Here is a 17,725-nt window from a genome sequence, read left to right as displayed (position 1 = left end):
TATTGCTTGCTCAAGCTACCACGCATTTACAGAGAACAATGGTTTGCTGAAAACACTGGGAAACCCTAGATTAAGATAATTACCATGCCTTCCAAGTTTATGAATATCAATATTCTAGACTTTTTTTAAAAATGCCCAAAAGTTGGCCAGGCACAGTGGCTCACGCCTGTAATCCCAGCACTTTGGGAGGCCAAGGCCAGTGGAACCTGAGGTCGGGAGTTTAAAAGCAGCCTGACCAACAAGGAGAAACACCGTCTCTACTAAAAACACAAAAAATTAACTGGGTGTCGTGGTACATGCCCGTAATCCCAGCTACTCAGGAAGCTGAGCCAGGAGAATCACTTGAACCCGTGAGGCAGAGGTTGTAGTAAGCTGAGATCGCACCATTGTACTCCAGCCTGGGCAACAAGGGTGACACTCCATCTCAAAAAATAAAATGCCCAAAAGCATTTAATCAATAAACACCTAAACTATACAGCTTTTTGCTTCAAATACTATGTCAAACACTGAGTGTTATAGTTGTTCTTATTGCCCACCCCACTACAATACAGTAAGTCCATATTAAATTACATACTGACTTTTCTAGTGTGGAAATCTATAAAGGGATCAAGATGTTCTTTCCTTAGGATGACAATGCAGGCAACGGAATTTTGAACAAGTTCGTTTTGTGAGCTTTTATGGTAAGATTCCACTAGATCTTTGATAATACTTTATTCCCATGTCAGCTGTTTTTTGTTTGTTTCAGATGGAGTTTTCCTCTTGTTGTCAAGGCTGGAGTATGGTGGCACCACCTTGGCTCACTGCAACCTCCTTCTCCTGGGTTCAAGCGATTCTCCTGCCTCAGCCTCCCAAGTAGCTGGGATTACAGGTGTGTGCCACCATGCCAAGCTAATTTTGTATTTTTAGTAGAGACGAGGTTTCACCATGTTGGTCAGACTGGTTTCAAACTCCTGACCTCAAGTGATCCATCTGCCTTGGCCTCCCAAAGTGCTGGGATTACAGGGATGAGCCACCATGCCTGGTTTTGAGATGGAGTATTGTTCTGTTGCCCAGGCTGGAATGCAGTGGTGCCATCACAGCTCACTGCAACCGCCACCTCCCAGGTTCAAGCAATTATCCTGCCTCAGCCTCCTGAATAGCTGAGACTACAGGCACCTGCCACCACACCTGGCTAATTTTTGTACTTTTAGTAGAGACAGGGTTTCACCATGTTGGCCAGGCTGGTCTTGAACTCCTGACCTCAGGTGATCCATTCACCTCAGCCTCCCAAAGTGCTGGGATTATAGGTGTAAGCCACTGTGCCCACCCTGGTTTTTTTTGTTTTTTATTTTTTTGTTTAATGCTGCAGTGCAGTGGCACAATCTCAGTTCACAGCAACCTCTGCTTCCCGGGCTCAAGTGATTATCCTGCCTCAGGTTTCTCACCTGAATCAGGTGGCCTGATTCTCCACGCCACCATGCCCAGCTAATTTTTTGTATTTTCAGTCTAGACGGGGTTTTATCATGTTGGCCAGGTTTGTCTCAAACTCCTGACCTCAGGTGATCCACCCGCCTCAGCCTAACGAAGTGTAGGGATTACAGGCGTGAGCCATCGTGCCTGGCCTCTACTTGTTTTAATAGGACTTCTTCCTAATATCAGCTGTACTATGGCAATTTTTAATAATTTTGTTATTTCCTAAAAGTTAAGATTATAGAGTGCATACAGTGAAATAAGGGCAGCAAGCCAGCCATACAGAAATGGCGCCAAGTATGACAGTAAAAGAAAAGCCAATCAGGTTGAAAGAGTGAGTTTCAGTTAACAGTCTCGTATCTTCTACTCATGGCCAAATTCCCCCATTCTGCAATATGTTGCCCATTTTTACTTTCCTCCAAAAAATATTCTAAAACCTCTCTGACCAATCAAATGCTTTATCCCTTCTAAATTCCTATTCCACTTAAATAGAACCTAAACTGTCAGGAACTGGAAAGGAAGAATAATGAAGTGTCACTTCTTTTGTATCTATCCTAACACCAGGGTCACAGCAGACAATCAATAATTTCTTTTGATAGAACAGTATCTATTTGATGGATGCTAGCAGTTAAATAAGTAGTATCCTAACCATAACTGCAGCCCCACAAAAATGTCTCATTTAATATTACCTTTCCCCATCCATATAATTTACAGACTCCTCAACGTTACTTGATGTTGAAACATCTGTTGCTGTTTGTTGATTTGTAGATTTTAACTGTTCAACTTCAGTTTTGAGTTCTTCACACTGTGAACGCATCTGGGATTTTTCCATTTCCAGTAATTCAACCTAATGAAAAATATAAATGAATTTGATAACTGTAAAACTTAAAAATACTAATGGCAAAGTAAAATTTTAAGCCAAGAAATAGAGAGAACCTGCTTGATAAAATTATCAACTATCAAAAAACAAATACACAAAGAAAAACAAATAGTTTTCTATAAACAAGGCTTCATTTGTTTGTAGCTTCACTTCTACATCTTTTTACACTGAGAGAACACAACATATTACCACTTGATTAAAAAAAAAAAAAAAAAAAAAAGTGGGCCAGGCACGGTGGCTCACGCTTGTAATCCCAACGCTTTGGGAAGCTGAGGCGGGCGGATCCTGAGGTCAGGAGTTCCAGACCATCCTGGCCAACATGGTGAAACCTCGTTCATACTAAAAATACAAGAAGTAGCTGGGCATGGTGGCGCATGCCTGCAATCCCAGCTACTCAGGAGGCTGAGGCAGGAGAATTGCTTGAATCCAGGAAGCGGAAGTTGCAGTGAACCGAGACTGTGCCACAGCATTCCAGCCTGGGCGACAGAGAAAGACCCCATCTCGGGGGAAAGAAAAAAAGGAAAAAAATACATAAATAAATAAAATAAATAAATATATATATATATAAAATAGTACCTAGAAAATCAAAGACTGAGATACTAATGCCTAAATTATGTTAATGTCACAGTAGCTTTCAATTCTTACATACTCATCAGCTTATAATTAAATTACAATAGTGAGTTTATGGTTTTTGTAAACAAGTAGTCCCTGATTTATGATTTTCCAACTTTCTGACTTTCCAGCTTTATGACGATGCAAAAGTGAGATGCAGTCTGTGGAAACTGAACTTTCAATACCAATACAACCATCCCGTTTTTCACTTTCAGCACAGATTCAATACATTACATGAAATACTCAAGTACGTTATGATAAACCAGACTTTGTGTGTTAGATGATTTTGCCCAAATGGAGGCTAACACAAGTGTTCTAAGCACTTTAAAGGCAGGCTAGGCTATGATTTTGGGAGGTTAGCTGTAATTAAATGCATTTTGGACCTAATGCTGTTTCCTACCTACCATGGGTTTTTCAGGACTAACAGCATCCTAAGCTGAGGAGCATCTGTATTTTGTCTTTCAGCTAAGCTAAGACATCAAGATTAGTGCTTGCATGAACGGCAATATCCCCAAGGAAGAGACAGCACAGCACCAAACCGTGGTTCCCAAACACTTTTTGGTGGAAAAATCCTTTCAAAGGCCACACACACAAAAATGTGTAAAACAGATTAAAAGGAGGTACCTGAATCTGAAGCAGGGGCACATGAAGAGGCCACTGGTATTTATCATTTGTCTCCTGGTATTTATCATTTTTCTCCTTCTTTCTCAGTAAAAGAACCCATGAATAAAGACTGCACTCTCCAGGTACCCTTTAGCCAGATGACTTAGTTCTGATAGTCAGAACTAAGCAACTAAGGCCAAGCATGGTGGCTCACGCCTGTAATCCTAACACTTTGGGAGGCTGAGGCAGGTGAAGCACTTGAGAGTCAGGAGTTCCAGACCAGCCTGGCCAACATGATGAAACCCTCTCTCTACTTAAAATCCAAGAATTAGTCAGGTGTGGTAGCACGCGCTGTAATCTCACTTAGGAGGCCGAGGCAGGAGAATTGCTTGAACTCAGGAGGTAGACATTGCAGTGAGCTAAGATTGTGCCACTGCACTCCAGCCTGGGTGAGACAGAGCGAGACTATCTCAAAGTGTTAAGTTAATATTGGCATTCTTAACAGGACATTTACCATACCTGGCTACCCCCATCATTCTTCAGGAATGCACATCTCAACATCTCAAGACACTGAAAGGACCAAAAATGCCCCTATACATTTCCATATGCCCCCAGGAGACCCACTCCTCAGTTGAGTACCAGTAGAATAACAGACACTCAACAAAAACAGAATTATTTTTAAGTGAAAGTATTCCAAAGATTGGCAGCTTTTTGTTTGTTTGGTGACAAACAACAGACAGAGTCTTGCTCTGTCGCTCTGGCAGGAGTGCAGTGGTGTGATCTCAGCTCACTGCAGCCTCCACCTCCCAAGTTCAAGCAAGTCTCCTGCCTCAGCCTCCCAAGTGGCTAGGACTATAGGTGCCCACCACTATGCCCAGCTAATTTTTGTAGAAACAGAGTTTTACCACAACGACCAGGCTGGTCTCAAACTCCTGACCTCAAGTGATCCACCTGCCTTGGCCTCCAAAGTGCTCACTCCAAGGAGTGAGCCACTGCACCCAGCCAACCGGCAGCTTCTTAAGGTTTAAATGGCCCTGGACTCCACAACTACATGTGGAATGATGTAACTCACCTCGCTTTTATACTGGTCCCTCTCAACACTGCATTTGTCCAGTTGTCTAAACACATCGTCAAGCTGCACGGCCATCTCATCCATTTCACTTTTACTCTCACTACTGGAACACTGACTGCATTCAGCCTTTACTTGCTGCAAAGCACTACATTGTTTTTTCAGCCTTTCTATTTCTTCCAAAGCTTGCTGATACTGAGATACCACATGGTCTGGACTTTCGGATTTGCCATTAATACTTTCAAGTAAAAATACAGCATCAGTTTCAGTGGACTGATGGCACGTTTCTTTCTTCACATACTTGTCATTCATTTCTAGTATCCTCTGTTGTAACACTTTGATTTGATCAGTAAACATATGACACTGTCTTTTATAATTCTCTTTTTCCTGGGTGACAAGAAGTAGCTGGTTTCTCAGTTCTTGTAATTGGCAGCCTGCATCATCTGCAGATTTATCAATGGTGTCCTGGGTTTCGTGTATCTTTGCTTCAGCTTCTACACAGGAGGGCAGAATCACTGTATCATTTCTTACATCTATCTCATCTTCAATAGTTTCTTCCTTTTTAACAACTAAACTTGGTACTTCAGTCTGAGTAGCTGCAGTATTTCCCTGGTCACACCGGGATGACGAGGTGCTTGTTGAACCTGTCTGGCCACAAGGTTCACTGTCACCCACAAGTTCGATCTGAACACCACTTTGCTCAATGTGACTCTGTTCTGATTTCATGTCAACATCATGATCTACTGCAGGTTTGGGGGTACTGTTTTCTTCTAAAATGATGACATCTTCATCATCGTCATCACCTTTATAAACTGAATTTTCAAACTGATTACTCAATCTCCGATTCTTCGCATTCAAAATTGAGGAACGAGTAGAAAGTCTCCGTTTGAAGCTGAAAAAAAAATTTACATATAAGATTAGAAAATATAGACAAAATAGATTACCTTAATCATTCTAATAAATCCAGAATTATAACAGTTTATTTATTTATTTTTGAGACGGAGTTTCACTCTTGCCCAGGGTAGAGTGCAATGGCACAGTCTCGGCTCACATAGCCTCCCAAGTAGCTGGAATTACAGGCACCTGCCAAAACATCCAGCTAATTTTTCTATTTTTAGTAGAGACAGGGTTTCCTCATGTTGGCCGGGCTGGTCTCAGATTTCAAGCAATCTGTCTGCCTCAGCCTCCCAAATTGGTGGGATTAAAGGTGGGAGCCACCGAGCCCAGCCTATAAATTTTCATTTTTTAAAGTGATGCATTGTATAGTACCAACCACAACTGATTTAATGAAGAAGGGACTCTTTCCTCTTTTTAGGGATGAAGGAACAATGGACTATTGAGATCTCTTTTAAGTACCAGATCTGTATACTCCCAAGTCTCTGCATTTGATGACCTCCATGCACTTCAATGTATATATTTCCAGAGCAGAATGCTACACACCCTAGCCCCTTCTTTGTACTCTTCAGCTCGGGGAATGGCTTCACCATTTTGCCCATAATAATTTGTATCAGTATTCAGTGATCAAAGGTAAACCATAAAGCAAATCAGTATCTCTTATCCTTTTTTTTCTTTATTTTGAGATGGAGTTTCGCGCTTGTTACCCAGGTTGGAGTGCAATGGCGCGATCTCAGCTCACCGCAACCTCCACCTCCTGGGTTCAAGCAATTCTCCTGCCTCAGCCTCCCAAGTAGCGGCAACTACAGGCGTGCGCCACCATGCCCAGCTAATTTTTTTTTATTTTTAGTAGAGACGGGGTTTTACCATGTTGACCAGTATGGTCTCAATCTCTTGACCTTGTGATCCACCCACCTCGGCCTCCCAAAGTGCTGGGATTACAGGCGTGAGCCACTGCTCCCGGCCTATCCTTTCATATTAAACAATTTCATCTCAATTAAAAACTGCCCCAATTTCATTTGCATAATTTCCCATTCATGTATGTTAATGTGTGCATAGTTGACATTTATTTATCACAATTTGATTGCCTTTTTCCACACTTGGAGGAGTATTTGTACTGGTTTGTTAGTTGGGCCTTGTGTTAGACCTCCTAGATGTCAGAAAAATCTGACTTTCCTCTTTTTTTGGACTGTCCCATATTGAGGGAGCACAGCCTGCAACAGCATCTTAATGAAAAGTATACAAAACATGACAATGCAAAGTTCTGCAATGATAAAAACATCTTTATTTCCCTCTCAAGTCTATTGCTAGCTTAACTGGTACATAGACTTCCAGGTTGGAAATTATTTTCTCAAAAATTTAAAAACATCATTCCATTTTCATCTACCATTCAAGTGTTTCTACCACTTGAATTCCTCATCTTTTGCATGTACATAATCTGCTTTTTTCTTTCTGAAAAAATATTTTATTCCCTTGTGTTAAAAAAATGTCACAATGCAATGTCTTGGAGTGGCTCTCTTTCCAGATGTTATGCTCTGTAGTTAGTGGAAATGCAGTTTTTCTGGTATGATTTCCCATTCTGGAAGGTGGCTATGCTTACCACACCATACCACCAACACCAGTGCCAACTTCCCATTCTAAAACTCCCTTATTTAGATGGCTGCTTTCCAATACAGATACTATTATCTTTTCTTCTTTCTCTATCTTCCAACTGTTTATCTTTTTGTTCTAAGAGATTTATTTATTCAAGTCTACATCACTTTCCCCCAGTAAGTGTCACAGTGTTTTCTTCGTTTCCCATTGTTTCAGTTTGCTGTCCCATGTGGGAGATCACACATCTGGCTATCCATGGCTATCTGTTTATACCTAAGAGTGAAACTGATTAGCAGCAATGAGGACTGAGCTTGTGATTCAAAGGGTGCTCCAACTGCCATCAGCATTTAGGGCTTTTCTCTTGGAGCCTAGTGAGGAAGTGAGGGAGCGTAGATTTCTCACCATTTAGTAACCAAACTTTCCCTTACTCATTCTGTTTCAAAACAATGGCTCAGCCAGTATGGTGGCTCATGCCTGTAATCCCAGCACTTTGGGAGGCCAAGGCGGGCAGATCACAAGGTCAAGAGTTCAAGACCAGCCTAACAGGGCGAAACCCATCTCTTCTAAAAATACAAAAAAAAATTAGCCGGGCGTAGTGGCATGTGCCTGTAATCCCGGCTACTCAGGAAGCTGAGGCAGGAGAATCACTTGAACCCGGGAGGCAGAGCTTGTGGTGGGCCGAGATCATGCCACTGCACTCTAGCATGGGCAACAGAGCAAGACTGTCTCAAAAACAACAAACAAACAAACAAAAAACAAATAAAATAAACCAATTGTTCATCTTCATCTTTAGTAAAAACTGCTCCATAAAATAAATTTCCTATCTTCTGACAGAGGCAGAGAAAGAGCACTCACCAGACATTGCAGGTTGGGAAGAGGTCTCGACCTCAATTTTCCAACTGAGCCTCTGGTTCTTGCCCCTACCTATCTTCCACCTTCAGCAGTCAGCGATGCTTCCAAGTTAGGAGACTTTCTAGGGGATTTGTGGAGTAAACTGGTTTGCTTCTTGTCAGGTTTCTACCATTCTCCGGTAGCCTTAGGTTTCAGCTTTCTCTGGTCTGCTATATCAATTACTTCTTACTCTGCCCGTTTAATTTAGAATTACTGTATTATTTTTCTTACCAAGCGAATTCCTGTTTGTATTTCCTAAGACTTAGTTTAGATACACCCTTTCCATAAACTTTGGTTTATAAATTTGATAATAAATATGGCTTTAAAAACTGTTTAATAGGCTGGGCACTGTGGCTGACACCTGTAATCCCAGCACTTTGGGAGGCCAAAGCAGGCAGACTGCCTGAGCTCAGGAGTTTGAACCAGCCTGGGCAACATGGTGAAACACCATCTCTACTAAAATACAAAAAATTAGCCGGTGTGGTGGCAATGCATTTGTAGTACCAGCTACTTGGGGGCTGAGGCAGGAGAACTGCTTGAACCCAGGAGGCAGAGGTTGCAATGAACTAAGATTATACCCCTGCACTATAGCTTGGGTGACAAAGCAAGATTCCATCTCAAAACAAAAAAAAAGTCATTTAATCAAAAATTCCCCTCTTTCAATAACAAACATCAGTATAGTCAGTCTGATCCGCTAGTTTGTAGACATCATGTTCATTCTTCTCCACTCTTGTTCATTCTGTTAACTTGGAAGAGGCTTCTACAAGACTACTATTTTCAGAACTTCAGGAACCAGCCAATCTAAGTACCACCTCATCACAAAGCCTTCGCTGATCAATCTGGTCAAGGTGGCTAACTATTCATGTATCACTTTCTCTTTCTCTCTCCCTTCCTTCTCCATCCACTCCTCCAATAAAAGTAAGTGCCTACAGCGTGCCATAGGCTTTTTTGCAAAGAATTTCTGGGTCACTACAGTGTCATACTGTTAATTGCTTCACATTTTTTTAAGTACTGATCATTTTAAAAGCAGGAATTTTCATACTATATAGAAGTTCAAAGAGGTGACAATGTGATCAAACTCTACAATGAATACAATTAAACTCTTTATTTTTTCTTTTTCAAGACGGAGTTTTGCTCCTGTTGCCCAGGCTGGAGTGCAATGGCACAATGATCTCAGCTCATTGCAACCTCTGCCTCCCAGCTTTAAGCAATTCTCCTGCCTCAGCTTCCCAAGTAGCTGGGGTTATAGGTGCCTGCCACCATGCTCAGTTATTTTCTTTGTATTTTTAATGGAGATGAGGTTTTGCGATGTTGGCCAGGCTGCTCAATTAACATTTTTTAAATAATTCAAGAGGTGGCGGAAGTAGGGTTTAGCCTAAGTTTAGACAATAAAAGCAAGACAATTCATCCTTAAGATTTTCACATTCATGTAACCTACAAATCACAATGTAAACTACAATGATCCTAAATTGCATCACTGTCATAGAAGTATCAAGTAAGGCTGGGCACAATGGCTCAACCCTGTTAATCCCAGCACTTTGGGAGGCTAGGGCAAGCGGAGCATGAGGTCAGGAGTTCGAGAACACCCTGGCCAACATAGTGAAACCCCATCTTTTCTAAAAATACAAAAATTAGCCGGGCATTTTTGACGCATGCCTGTAGCCCCAGCTACTTGGGAGGCTGAGGCAAAAGAATCGTTTGAACCCAGGAGGCAGAGATTGCGGTGAGCTGAGATCATGCCACTGCATTCCAGCCTGGGCAACAGCGTGATATTCCATCTAGAAAAAAAAGTGTTAATCAAAGGCTCTGTTTAATATTCCCCAAATGGAAAACCAATGTTAGCCACTGACCTGTTGCTCTCAGGTTCGGGCTGGGGTGAAACTTGATGATTATTTAGAAGTCTTGTTGCATAAGAATTTGCTCCTTCTGAAATTCTTCTTGGAACACTTTCCTTAGCAGAAAAGCTGGGAGTTGAAAGACCAGTTGGCCGAAACAACAGTTCAGCATTAATCTGTTGGAGGGAAAAATACTGATCTTAAAGGAACTATTTCTACTGTGACATGCCCAAAACACAAGACATAATCTTCCTTTCTCCCTTATCCCAGAAGACACAAGAACAATTGTAAACATGCAAATTCCTTGTGCTACACCAGGGATGATCAACAACTAAACCAATGAACTAAATTCAGCCTGCAAGTAGGCTAAGAATGGTTTCATATTTTTAAAAGGTATGAAGAAACAAAGCAACAGAACAGAATATGCAACAGAGACTTTATATGGCCCACAAAGCCAAAAAGATTTACCATGTGGTGACCTCTTTGCTACTGGACTTATCAAGACCAGAACTTCTCAAGCATTGCCTACTCGTATACAGATGGCCTCTGATTTATGATGGCTTCAACTTTATGATGGTGCGACAGCAATACCCATTCAGCAGGAACTGTACTTGCAGTACTCAAGCAATCACTTTGGTTTTGTTTTTCACTTTCAGTATTCAATAAGGTTGAGACACTTGACACTTCATGATAAAACTGACTATTAGATGACTGCCCAACTGTAGGCTAATATAAGGGTTCTGAGCACAATTAAGGTAGGCTAGGCGAAGCTATGATATTCAACAGGTTAAGTGTATTAAATGCATTTTTGATAATATCTTCTGTGTGCTGTTAGTTCATTTTTTGAGGCAGAGTCTCACTCTATCATCCAGAATGGAGTGCAGTGGTGAGATCTTGGCTCACTGCAACCTCCACCTACTGGTTTAAGCTATTCTTGTGCCTCAGCCTCCTGCGTAGCTGGGTAACAAGGGCTTGCCACCAGGCCCAGTTATTTTTTATATTTTTAGTAGAGATAGGATTTTGCCATATTGCCGAGCCTGATCTCGAACTCCTGGCCTCAAGTGATCCGCTTGCTTCAGCCTCCGAAAGTGCTGGGATCACAGGCGTGAGCCGCCAACCACATTTTCAACTTCTGATGGGCTTACAAGGATGTAACTCCACGATAAGCCTTGGAGCATCTATACTCAACCAAAACTCTTTAACACAGTAAGTATTAAGATAGAAGAGAGAGATCAGGCAGAGTAGTCAACACTTAGAAAAACACTATAGCTTCTGTCCAGGTTAGCACTAGAATATGGCTTCCTGGGTGTTCCTGGGACCTTTTCCTTAACTGCTTATCTAACAGTACTACTTTTAAAAGTTTGTTTCCCTTTCCTCAGAAGATATCCAACTAAACAATAAAACTAACAGTCTGAACAATGTTGAATTAGGAAGAGTTGGAGGCCGGGTGCGGTGGCTCACACCTATAATCCCAGCACTTTGGGAGGCCGAGGCGGGTGGATCATAAGGTTAAGAGATCGAGACCATTCTGGGCAACAAGGTGAAACCCCGTCTCTACTAAAAATACAAAAATTAGCTGGGCATGGTGGCGTGTGCCTGTAGTTGCCGCTACTTGGGAGGCTGAGGCAAGAGAATCACTTGAACCCAGGAGGTGGAGGTTGCGGTGAGCTGAGATCGCGCCATTGCACTCCAGCCTGGGTAACAAGAGTGAAACTGCATCTCAAAAAAAAAAAAAAAAAGGAAGAGTTGGAAAGGTGGGCAAGGAAAAGTACAAGAGAAGAAAACGAATAAACCAAATCCCTTTGATATATAGTAAACTTTAACAGTCAGTACTGATTAAGCACTATCCAACATAAGACACAGCTCTAAGATGGAAAGCTTGGACAGGTGTGGTAGCTCATACCTGTAATCATAGCAGTTTGGGAGGATTACTTGAGGACAGGAGTTCAAGACCAGCCTGGTCAACACTGAGTCTCTGTCACCCAGGCTGCAGTGCAGTGGCACTGATCTCTCTCACTGCAACCTCCACCTCCCAGGGTCAAGCAATTCTCATGCCTCAGCCTCCCAAGTAGCTGGGACTACAGGCATGTGCCACCACATCCGGCTAATTTTTGTATTTCTAGTAGAGACAGGTTTCACCATGTTAGCCAGGCTGGTCTCAAACTCCTGACCTCAGGTGATCCACTCACCTTGGCCTCCCAAAGTGCTGAGATTACAGGCGTGAGCCTCCACACCCGGCCCCCAACTCTATTAAAAAAAAAAAAAAAAGAAAAGGAAAAAAAAAAAGGAAGGAAGGCTTAATTACCCGCGGGATCATTTCCGGTTGTCTGATCCTGAATTTTTCCTTGTTGCTTTAAAATAAAGATGAAAACATGTTTACATTTACCTCATTGTTATTTCTCAATCCCATTTCCCACGGACGTACCTGCCATTTAACTGCGCAGTTACGAAGGCACTCTAAACTCTGCTTCTGTTTCAACACGATCAGCAGGAAGCCTTTCGGGAAATACTTTCTACCTCTTATCTTAGTAGCACCGTAATGTCTGCCTGAATTTTTCCATCCTCACAGGTATGAACTGCAGAACTTTGGTCTTTTTTTCTCCAGTAAGGCCAGTTAACTCAGTCCAGAATCACAGACTTTTCAACTAGAACATCACATAGGTTTCTTTTCTAATTTTTTTTTTGTGTGTGTGAGACGGTGTCTCACCTTGTTGCCCAGGTTGGAGTGCAGTGGTGCGATCTCAGCTCACTGCAATCTCTGCCTCCTGGGTTCAAGCAATTCTTCTGCCTCAGCCTCCTGAGTAGCTGGAATTATAGGCATATACCACCGCACCGGGCTTTTTGTATTTTTAGTAGAGATGGGGTTTCACCATGTTGGCCAGAAAGGTCCCAATATCTTGACCTCATGATCTACCTGCCTCGGCCTCCCAAATTGCTGGGATTACAGGCATGAGCCACTGCGCCTGGCCAGGTTTCTTTTATTTTCCTTTTGTTTTTTTTTTTTTTGAAACCGAGTCTGGCTGTGTCACCCAGGCTGGAGTGCTGTGGCGTGCTCGGCTCACTGCAACCTCTGCCTCCTGAGTTCAAGCGATTCTCCTGCATCAGCCTCCTGAGTAGCTGGGATTACAGATGCGTGCCACCACACCAGGCTAATTTTTGTATTTTTAATAGAGATGGGGTGTCACCATGTTGGCCAGGCTGGTCTTGAACTCCTGACCTCAAGTGATCCACCTGTCTCAGCTTCCCAAAGTGCTGGGACTCTGCTACTCAGGAGATATGGCAGCAATGGGAATGAGGGAAAGAAACAGCAGGTATCCACAGTGTTAAATTTTTGTTTCTAAAGCCCTTGATATTACGCACTCCACATTACAAACTTTTACCTTGGAGAAGCATCAACTAATGTTGCCAAGGCATCACTGTTCATGCTTTAGGCATTATTACCCACCAGACATCACTGCAACACTCACGTCTTTTTGTAGGTTTTTTCGTAAGTGGGATGTACCAAATCCTCATCTTCAGGTTCTTCTGGAACCTCGCAATTTCTAGTCAGGAAAATCACACAGGAATAACACGTCACCAGCGTCTATTTATACATTGTTAACAGTACTTCCCGTCTTTCCAAAAAGGGTACTACCAACTCTATGGTACCTGAACTGTGGGTCAGGGTTATTGGAGCAATACCATTTTTCAGGAAGTTGATCTATTCCATCAGGTAATTTCCGCCACTTTAGACAGGCATCGCACTGAACCCATGTCTGATCAGGACGTTTCCTATCCCAAAACAAGAACAAAATATTAACACAGAAACATGAACTTTAAATACTTCATTAGATGTTCTGTGTCATTTCTACCACAAGGTGCCATTATTTAATTCCTTTCCTAAAAATTCTGTGACATACTCTTTGGGTGTGATGGCTCATGCCTATAATCCCAGGAGTTAGAGACCAGGTGGACAACATGGTGAAACCCCGTCTCTACAAAAAACACAAAAAATAACTGGGCATGGTAGTGCATGTGTATATTAATACATTTAAAAAATACAAGCTGGGCATGGTAGCTCATGCCTATAAACCCAGCACTTTGGGTGGGAGGAACACCTGAACCCAGTACTTTGAGACCAGACTGGGCAACATAGTGAGACCCTATCTGTATAATATATAAAATAAATATATAAAAACTATAAATAATATAGAAAAATTGAAAAGTACAATAGAAAGTCTATACACTGAGCTGCATCTTTCTTGTTTTTCATCATGTATCTTGGTTATCTTTGTAATAATGCATAAATTATGTATAATGTATAAATTATTCATAATGTATAAAGAACACACAGTTCATTTATAGGATTATCATGTGCTGTGTTACTACGTGCCTGCCAGGCATATTATTTAATTCATATAACTCAAGGAGGCAAATGCTCTGAATGTTCCCATTTTATACACAAGAAAATGGAGGTTTACAAGAGGCCGAGTAATATGTTCCATGTCACATGGCTACTTAAGCAGAATGAGAATATGAACACAAGTTAGGTTTCAGCCCCATCATCCTAATGATACACTGTATCAGTGTTTTTCAAACGATTACACAATCCATTCATCGCATCTTAAAATGAGTAACATGAATGTGCATCACACATACAGGTAAATACCGTCTTATGTTTTGTGTGCATGTATACGTTTACATTCTCGCCAACGATTTTGCAGAATTTATTCCTTACTATGAGTTTACAGTCCTAAGTTTATGAAACACTGTATAATCCCTATACTCTTAATGCCACATCTTGATATCAAAGTGAGTTATTTTTTTTTTTTTGAGACGGAGTCTCACTCTGTTGCTAGGCTGGAGTGAAGTGGCACGATCTCGGCTCACTGCAACCCCCACCTCCAGGGAGTTCAAGCAATTCTGCTGCCTCAGCCTCCCGAGTAGCTGGGACTACAGGCACGTGCCATCACATCCAGCTGATTTTTTTTATTTTTACTAGAGATGAGATTTCACCATGTTAGCCAGGATGCTCTACATCTCCTGACCTCGTGATCTGCCCTCCTGGGCTCTCAAAGTGCTGGGATTACAGGCGTGAGCCACCGCACCCAGCCAAGTTGATTTTTTAAAAAAATGTACACCATGGAATATTATGCAGCAATCAGAAATGATGAGTTTGTGTCGTTTGTAGGGACACAGATGAATCTGGAGAACGTCATCCTCAGCAAACTGACACAAGAACAGAAAATGAAACACCGCATATTCTCACTCATAGGCGGGTGATGAAAAATGAGAACACATGGACACCGAAAGGGGAGTACTAAACACTGGGGTCTATTGGGGGAAAAGGGGAGGGCCAGTGGGAGGGGGAGGTGGGGAGGGATAGCCTGGGGAGAAATGCCAAATGTGGGTGAAGGGGAGAAGGAAAGAAAAGCACACTGCCATGTGTGTTCCTACGCAACTGTCTTGCATGCTCTGCTCATGTACCCCAAAACCTAAAATCCAATAAAAAATTAAAAAAAAAAAAAAAATGTACTTACTGTATATCTTCAACTGGCAAATTTAGAGGATATTCTGCATTTTTCTTCACTTTCATTTCATTCCAGTAATCATTCAGCTTTTCTCCCAGTGCTGTTATTGTAAGTCTTAAAAAGTAAATCATAAAATCAGTCCAAGAAAAAAGAGTCTTTTCCAACACAAGAGAAATCATAAATAATCTAGTAATGAGTAAATAGACACTGTGAAGAGAAAAAACTCCAAAGTATATAGTTAATAAAGAACATTCAAGGTACAGGTGACCCTGAACAACACAGGTTAGAACTGCACTTACATATGAGTTTCTTTCAATAAATTAGAAAAATTTTTAGAGGATTATAATTTGAAAAAAACTTAAACACAAACTGCATTGTCCAGAAATACCCAAAAAATTAAGAATAAGTTAGGTATGTCGTGAATGCATAAAACATACAGATACAGGCCGGGCGTGGTAAGCTCATGCCTGTAATCCCAGCACTTTAGGAGGCCGAAGCAGGTGGATCACCTGAGGTCGGGAGTTCGAGATCAGCCTGACAAAGGTGGAGAAACCCCGTCTCTACTAAAAATACAAAATTAGCCAGGCGTGGTGCCACATGCCTGTAATCCCAGCTACTTGGGAGGCTGAGGCAGGAGAATCACTTGAACCCGGGAGGCGGAGGTTGCACTAAGCCGAGATCATACAACTGCACTCCAGCATGGGCAACAAGAGTTTCGCTCCGTCTCAAAAAAAAAAAAAAATACAGATACTAGTCTATTTTATCATTTACTACCATAAAATATACACAAAGCTATTCAAAGAGTTAGAATTTATTAAGACATAAGCATATACAGACTGTAAGTGGTTTCATTTGCAGTCAAGAGAAATGTAAACAAAGACACAGTCTTAAATTATAACTGCATAAAATTAATTATAGTATATACAACACTACTATAATTTCACAGCCACCTCCTATTGCTTTTGGTGAACTAACATGTTTTATTTGCTTAAAGTGCCTTATGACATATTATCTCCATGTTAGCATCTCCAAGAAATTTTGTATTGCAGTAAAAATCATTTAGTGCAATACTGTAAACGCTGAATAACACCACAGGACCCACATGAACTGCCACTAGTGATGCCAGCTGTTTTCTCAAGAAGCCAAGTCACAATACAATAAAAAGTATAACTCCTTGATATGTAGGTTGAGTCTCCCAAGTAGATAGGGCTACAGGCACTCACCACTGCACCTGGCTGATTTTTTGGGTAAATTTTGTGGAACCAGGGTCTCATTTTTTGTTTTTTTTTTGCCCAGGCTGCTCTTGAACTCCTGGCCTCAAGTCATTCTTTTGTCTCAGCCTCCTAAAGTGCTGGGATCACAGGGATGAGCCACCATACCCAGCCTGTTTGAACAGGTTTTTAATGCAGACAAAAGTACTCTATTCTAGGGGAAAATGCCACAAAGGACATTTATTAGCAAAAAAAGAGAAGCATAAACCAGGATTTAAGTCCAAGAAGGGACAGGCTAACCCTACTACTTCATGGAAATGTCATCAGGTTTCCGATCAGGACTGCCATTATCTATAAACATGCTGGCCCTCAAGCCTTGAAGAGAAAAGACAAAAACTAGCTGCCAGTCTTCGTTGTATAAATGAAGGCCTGCATGAGAAACCCTTTTTCTGACTGGTTCCATTGATGCTTTGTTCCTGAAGTCAGGAATTAACTTGCCAGTAGAGGACTGCATTTTACAGTTCTTTTGATACTGGACAAGGTATCCTGGCCACCCATAATCCCATGAGTTCAACACCAAAGCCATCCAAACGGTCTACTTGTCTGGAAACACAACGTCTTTAATTCAGCTACTAGAAAATAAGGGCGGTCATGAGACCTTTAAGACTCATTACGCACAGTAGTCTATGGAAAAGATGGTTAACACTGTGGAAAAGAATTCCCACAGAAAAAACATCATGGAAGTCTAGAAGAATAATGATACCACTGAAGAGGCCATTATTAGTACAGAAAAAGCTGTGAAAGACATCAAGCTCAAAACTATAAATTCCTTCTGTGTCCAATGTTGTGCATGACTTCACAGCATTTACAACAGAGCCACGTGAGGAAATCATCAAAGAGATTGTGGATATACAGGGAAAATAAGGTAGGGGGCAAAGAGTTTCAAGATATGGATGTTGCAGGAATTTAAGAGTGGACAGAGGCCACAACTGAGGAATCAACTGAAGTCGACTTGATGGAGGTAAGTGTTTCTGAACCAGTGTTAGTGAGGAAGAAGACAAAAGCAGCAGTGCCAGACAACAAACTGACATTAGACAGTCTGGCATACGCGTTCCAATCATTCACAACTGCTTCTGACTTCTTACAACACGGACACTTCTATGATACTCGCACTGAAA

At 41.6% G+C, this 17,725-nt stretch overlaps 1 protein-coding gene across 3 annotated transcripts in view; it reads right to left on the bottom strand.

Annotated features, from left to right (window-relative positions):
* The window catches only part of MORC3 (MORC family CW-type zinc finger 3), a 54,409-nt gene that overhangs the window by 2,573 nt on the left and 34,111 nt on the right, over positions 1 to 17,725 (bottom strand). For all 3 annotated transcript variants that reach the window (XM_054249123.2, XM_054249124.2, XM_054249126.2), the window contains 7 exons: positions 15,346 to 15,450; positions 13,475 to 13,597; positions 13,294 to 13,368; positions 12,132 to 12,177; positions 9,842 to 10,002; positions 4,617 to 5,505; positions 2,139 to 2,296 (listed from right to left, as the gene is read on the bottom strand). In XM_054249123.2, the coding sequence (XP_054105098.1) occupies positions 2,139 to 2,296; positions 4,617 to 5,505; positions 9,842 to 10,002; positions 12,132 to 12,177; positions 13,294 to 13,368; positions 13,475 to 13,597; positions 15,346 to 15,450 (1,557 nt within the window). The remainder of the gene's footprint in view (positions 1 to 2,138; positions 2,297 to 4,616; positions 5,506 to 9,841; positions 10,003 to 12,131; positions 12,178 to 13,293; positions 13,369 to 13,474; positions 13,598 to 15,345; positions 15,451 to 17,725) is intronic.

Source organism: Callithrix jacchus, chromosome 21 (assembly GCF_049354715.1).
Source record: "Callithrix jacchus isolate 240 chromosome 21, calJac240_pri, whole genome shotgun sequence".
Taxonomy (NCBI): Eukaryota; Metazoa; Chordata; class Mammalia; order Primates; family Cebidae; genus Callithrix; species Callithrix jacchus.
This window is presented reverse-complemented; position numbering and strand designations above follow the sequence as displayed.